Raw genomic sequence first — 6,329 nt, forward strand, 5'->3', positions numbered from 1 at the left:
GAGAGGGAGAGGGAGAGGGAGAGGGAGAGGGAGAGGGAGAGGGAGAGAAGGTAGGCTTCCAGAGGGAGCATATTAGCTTTGGTTCCCAGGAGGTCCCTATAGGGAGCCTGCTCTTGCTACAGAGGCTGCCCAGACAGCAGTTAAGCCTCAGGTACATTATGGAACACTCTACAAAGCTCACACCTACCATGGCCCTCCTCTGGGCTTCCATAACCATCACTGTCAGGCTCTCCTCTTGATAAGGTTATGCTGGGGCATGATTTTCAGGAGACAACAGTAAGAATGGAAGAAATCCCAAACAGTTGCTGGACTACAAGTCTGGGATTCAGAGGAACTAAAGTGGGAATTGACAGCAGTGAGACGCTTGGTAAGCAGAGCAAAGGAGCCGAGTCAGTGTGAACTCTACGGCCAGACAAGGAAGATGCAACAATGTCACCTCAGTCTGTGTATTCCACAACTGAGAGTCAGGGTGAGCTCTACAGCCACACAAGGGGGACACAACAATGTCACCTCATAGTCTGCGTATTCCACAACAGGAAGCAGTGTATGCAAAATGGGGCAGATAAAGACAGAAGTCAGAGCTTTGTCAATAAACCTAGAAGGAAATCATGGAGACACAGAAACAGCTTGGTAGCACAGGGCTTACCTAGCACACACAAGGCCTTGACACAATCCAGAGAGAAAGCGAGAAGAAACAGCCAACCCCAGATGAAACTAGATGAACTAGAGGGCTTAACATTACTTTAAAATCTTTAACTTTATCCTCGCCCCCATCCCAACTCTCTGTGTGTGTGTGTGCATGTATACGTGCTGGTGTGCTCACATATGCAGAGACAACTTGCAGAAATTGCTTGTCTTTATCCCATATGGGTCCTGGGGGTCAAATTCAGGTTGTCAGACTTGGCATTAAGCACCTTTAACTAACAAACCATCTTGCTGCCTCCTTCCGCTCCCCTTCCCACTGGTGGTCGGAATCAAAGGGAAGCTTGATGATGGGCGCTCAGTAATGCTTTACTGCTTAGCTGCCGGCCCAGTGTGCACTTCACTCTTTAAATATAGACATGTGCTACTTTAGTAAGACTGCAAAGTAAGCCAGGTGCAATGGCGCATGCCACTAATCTCAGATTCAAGAAGCAGAGGCAAGCTAATGTATGTATATACACACATATAGTATGTCTATGTAGTGTATGTATATATACACACACAACAATATGTACAAATTAAGCTTTTAAAGAGGAGAACGATGAATTAAACACTCCTAGGAAAAGTGAAAGATGTAATTATGCAGTCTCTAATGAATAAGTCTAAGGAATGATGTCAGTGGCTAACACTATTAGGGAATAGCAAGGGGTATGATTCATTACTGACCATGAGTTGATTACTATTACGACCATATTTGAAATTTTTCCATAGTAAAGAACAAGAAGCCAACAAACATTTAGCAGAGACTCTAAGGAGACGGCAAGGCCCCCAGCCCTGTCCCTGGTGGGCACACACTTACACTCCCACTGTCAGGGGCTCGGCACTCACTTGCATCTTTGCTGTCAACTTCTGAATCTCCAGGCCCAGCTGCTGCTCCACCTCCAGAGTGCTGGCTGCCTCGGAGGCCAGGCTGGACAGCGCTTCCACTGCACGCAGAAGAGGCTGTAGGTGGAAGCGGAGAGTGAGGACTTTGTCCAGGCCAGGCTGCTCCCCACCCTGCTCCCGGGCCACTCACAGGCAAGTCCTTCTGGATCAGGAGTACGAAGGGACCGGGGGCCCATGCTCCCAGGTGCTGCTGAGCTCTGCCCAGGAACCAGAGCAAGGTGGTCTGCAGGGTACAGAGCCCCAGAGCGACAGGTGTAGGACCTGGGAGGGGAAGAACAGAGCGCCCTAGGGTTCATGGGCCACTTTCAGGAGAAGGCTAGCTTCAGAACAGAAGGCAGGAAGTCGATATCAACTGCTCAACCCCCAGCCCCCCCTCCCATTCCACACCTCTTGTCTCACCTGCAGGTGGACACAGGCTGAGTTCTGACTTAGGCTGGCGAAGGCTATCCAAGAGCGGAGGAAAAAGCCGCTCCAACAGCTCAGCCGTAGGAGACGGTGAAGCGGGGCTGCTCTGATTGCCCAGGGCTGATCCCAAGGCTTGGCAGAACCCTGGGATGACAAATACAGTCTGAGGGGGTGGGCAACCTGATCCTTGGATCACCCCAATGTCCCTTTCTCCTTACCTTGGTCCCAACTGCAGATAAGAGACTGATGAAGTAGGCTGTGACACAGAGACAACAGCTCCTTCTCACACTCCTGAGGCAGGGATGCTAATGGAGAAACGAAGGGAGCCTGAAAACAAAACCTCCCTGGTTACAGCCCCTGCTGATTCCATGATGCACCCTCCACCACTGAAGTCAGGGGTGGAAGGTCAGGCACAGTGGCTCTCCAGCGGTGGGAGGCCGAGGCAGGAGTTCCAGGCCAGTATGGACTACATAGTAAAAACCTACCTCCGAACAAAATAAAGACTGGTGTGGAAAGCAGCATGGCCTCAAAAAACCTAAACGCTATACTTTAAACTCAGGGTTCATTCACTCAAGAACCTGTTCTTGCTGACAGGCTAGAGTTGAGGTAGGGTAAAGGTAAAAAGACACCCTCACCACAACCTCCAAATGCCAGCTCAGGCCCCTCACTTACCTTGACACAGTGCTTGACTCAGCTGTTGTGCCACTGCTCTGGGGTCCCTCCAGGGTCCCACGCATAGATCCAAACACTGAGCACAGGCTGCCCACAGCAAGGTCCAATACTGGCTCCACAGGGCTCCAGGCCCTCCAAGCCCCAGTCCACTGCTGTCGGTGCTAGCCACGCCCCCTACTAGGCCCAACAGCCCGGGCAGCAGTTCTCGCTCTTGGTCACACAGCCGACCGAGTTGCTCCTGCAAGCCCGATCCGCCAAGGGCTTTGGCCAGCCTATCTGCCACCTGACAACCCCGTTCTGCAGCCAGGAGGTGGAGCACTCGGGCCACGGGGAATGGGCGCGCGGCCCTGGGGACGAAGCTCAGGGATTGTCCCTGCAGAGTGTGGTAGAAGGGAAGGGCCAGCAACAGTTCGGCTAGTTGGGACGTCAGGCCCAGGCTAGCCGGTGCCCGGCCTAGGGCGCGAAGCTGCATCTCGATGGTAGCATCCAGGTGCTGGGCTGCTAACCCAAGAGGGCGAGCCAGGAGAAGCGTCTCCCTGGAGCCCCGGAAGCCGAGGCGCGGAGCTGTCCCACTCGAAGGGAACATCTGTAAATCGCCGTGCAGCTGCTGCAGGGAGAGGGAACCGGCCGAGGAGCCGGAGCGGAGCAGCCGCACGACCGCCTGCAGGCGGAGGGCGCAGTCCCGGGCCCGCAGGAGCTGCTCTCGCTCGCGGTGCAGACGCAGTAACGCAGCCCGGAGCCGCTGCAGAGCGAAAGGCATCGGGCCGCTTGCAGACGCGGGAGCCCACGGCTGTCTGTTGGAGTCCGGGCACGGGACGCTCACCGCAGTCAGTAGCCCCGGCCCTCCGCGCCTCCCCTCGCCCCGCTCCTCCCCAGCGCCCACGGGCTGCGCCCACGACAGGGGTGCGTTAGTGAGTGGAGGCAGAAGGCCACTAGAACGGGACGCCCGGTCCATTTGCACGGCGAGTCCCAAACGAACCTAACGCTCACGGCTTTCCCCCTTCCCGCGGCGCTCCACGCCCGCGGGCACCAGGACGCACCAGCCAGTCGCCGGAAGTTTCGTGGCCTCACTGGGGCTCCGTAGCCACGGCCTCTGCCCCTAACAAAGATGGCCACCCACTTAGTCTTTTCGGCCTCTTTCTGTCACCGTTGACGGGAGGTGGCGCTGATGCTAAACGCTGTAGGGAGAGTCAAGCTAGGTGAATGGTGTGACCGGACAGCAGGGGACCCATGGCCCCTCCATCTCTGCCTCCTAATGTACCACCTTCCTGCAGTCTGCCCTGTGGGGGCCCTGTGGAGATCTACGACAGAAAAGAGGAAAGCAAGACCTCAGTTTCCTTTTGCTTTGATCATTGTCTTCATGTTCGTTTGTGGGCATGTTGTTGTTTTGTTCTCTTTGAATCTCACTATGGATGTTCCTAGCTATCCTGAAACTCTCATGTAGAACAGACTGGTCTCTAACTCAAAGTTGTCTGCCTGCCTCGGCTTCCTTGCTGAAGTTAAGAGTGTGTATGTGTGTCACCACAGCCAGCCTCAACCTTCATGTTTTCTTTCAGTCATCTCTGAGAGTTTTGGGAACCAGCAGATTCAGGTTCTACTCATAAAGATCTTAGGCAAAGGAACAAGGGGCCCTCGGGATGCTGCTGCTGTAATGCTCTAAGCAGGCAAAATTGAGCATTTGAGGATCTCCAGTGTGAGCTCTGGGCAGTGGTTACAAGCACCTTTGGAAAAGTATTGTGAACAGAGGAAAAGACCCTAAAGCAAGGAAAAGAGAATATTATTACTGCCCAGCACTAAGAGATTGAGATAGGTGGTTAACATTTGGCCAACATAGTTTCAGGTTAGGCTAGGCTATAGTGTGAGACTCAATTTCTGAGAGTGGCTTAAAAGGTTGGGGGTAGGGAGTTAGATTCCTGAAGTAGTTGGCACAGTTACTGAAGGACAGACAGAAGGATCAGATATGGGATCATTGAAAGGCTAAATATACCGCTGCTTTCCTGGTCATTCACTTCTAGAATCTCAGAGTCAACAAGTCCTGAGCCTAAGGAGTCATGAAGGGACTCTGGCTACCTTGAATGTGGGCACGGCTCTGGTAAAACCATGGCTCTGGCAAAACTATTCCCTCCTCTTCCACTCCTTCTGCCTTGCTAAACAAACAAACAAACAAAACAAAACAAAAACCATTAAGTTACATTCCTAAAGCTAGCCACCCAGGTCTATTTCCTTATTTAGCCACTTCCTCTTTCTGAGGCTGACTACTAATGTTGCGCTATAAAAGAATTGAAGTCTAGCAATCAAAAGCCCCCTTTAGTTTACCTAGTTAGCATACCCCAAATTAATCACCTCATCCTAACACAGGTTTCCCCCTTTACCGTTATAACTCCATTTGTCTATGGGCCACATCTGTCTCCTCTCTTTCCAGAGGCAGTCCTTTGTCCTCCAGAGCAAATGCCCTTGCCCCTTTTGTCTCCTCTCCTTTGTTTCCTTCCTCTTTTCCCTCTGTCCTCTATCTCCTGTCTTTGTCCCTTATTACCTGCCCTTTGTCTCTCTGGGGCAAATAAATCTCTTTTGTGCTGAGAACTTGATCTGGAGCAGGGAGGAGGGGTGAGTGGTCCTGAGCCAATACCGATCACTTACAGGTCACATAAAAATTGGCCCAGCCACAGATTCATGAGCCCTGCCTCCAAAGTCAAGAAGTCTCAAAATTAACTAATTAAAGCTGAAGAGATGCTTCGCTTAACTGCTCATATAGAGGACCCCTGTTCAGTTGGCTTGAAACTGTAGTTCCTGGGGGCTCTGACTTCTTTGCTCTCTGGAGGCACCTTCACATGCTTGCACATGCCCACACAGAGATACATATGATTAAAAATAGGAGGAAATATTTCAAAGTTATTTTTTAACTTAGTGGTTTTTTTTTTTTTTTCTTAATAAAAAAAAAAATCTTAAGAATCTTTTTAGTCTTCCTTTTATTTCAAACATGTAGTCATCCACTAGAATGTTTTGTTTTGTTTTGAGAGGGCTGGTGAGATGACTCAACCAGTAAGGGCACTTGCTTCCGAGGCTGACAACTTAGGTTTGATCTCTGGACCTTACATGGTGGAAGGAGAAACACACACACACCACTAATAATGAATAAAATAAAAATCCTTCTATTTAATGAATTAGCAGTACCTAGTGGAGGCGCCAGGCACACAACACAGTTTGTCCCATGTGAGATGTATGAACAAGGAGTACAGTGAAATTAAGATGTTTTTCTTTTCTTTTCTTTTCTTTTCTTTTCTTTTCTTTTCTTTTCTTTTCTTTTTTAAAGGAGTGATGAGAGATAGCCTCCATGACAAAGTGACATTTAAGCTAAGATCTAAAAGAAACAAGAGAGCCAACCCGTTTGCCTGAGAGAGAACATCCCAGTTAGAAGACACAAGACATGCAAAGTCACAGATGGTGTTGAACTGTCTCAAGGAAACCTCCAGACAATGTGTGAAATAGGTTGGCCTTCATTCAGAGGGGGCTGCCATCACCAAGGGGACATTAGACAAAAGAATTCTTAATGTACAACAAGAAAAGAAGCTGGGCTCACAGTGTCCCTAGAAAGGCTTAAGAGCAAGACAAAAAAAAAAAATTGAGATTAAAAATGAAAGTGCCTTTGAGGCAAGGGATGCTAAATT

The 6,329-nt window shown here is 50.4% G+C and overlaps 1 protein-coding gene across 1 annotated transcript in view; it reads right to left on the bottom strand.

The window, feature by feature from the left end:
- Nucleotides 1-3,790, bottom strand: part of Ccdc142 (coiled-coil domain containing 142) — a 6,472-nt gene extending 2,682 nt beyond the window's left edge. Inside the window, exons 1-5 of the mRNA XM_028762487.1 lie at nucleotides 2,665-3,790; nucleotides 2,211-2,297; nucleotides 1,987-2,136; nucleotides 1,718-1,848; nucleotides 1,531-1,644 (exon numbers count right to left, since the gene is read on the bottom strand). Of these exons, the coding sequence (XP_028618320.1) occupies nucleotides 1,531-1,644; nucleotides 1,718-1,848; nucleotides 1,987-2,136; nucleotides 2,211-2,297; nucleotides 2,665-3,619 (1,437 nt within the window). The 5' untranslated portion in view covers nucleotides 3,620-3,790. The remainder of the gene's footprint in view (nucleotides 1-1,530; nucleotides 1,645-1,717; nucleotides 1,849-1,986; nucleotides 2,137-2,210; nucleotides 2,298-2,664) is intronic.
- Nucleotides 3,791-6,329: the final 2,539 nt, after the last annotated feature.

The sequence above is a fragment of the Grammomys surdaster genome, unplaced genomic scaffold, assembly GCF_004785775.1.
Source record: "Grammomys surdaster isolate TR1022 unplaced genomic scaffold, NIH_TR_1.0 133, whole genome shotgun sequence".
Classification (NCBI taxonomy): domain Eukaryota; kingdom Metazoa; phylum Chordata; class Mammalia; order Rodentia; family Muridae; genus Grammomys; species Grammomys surdaster.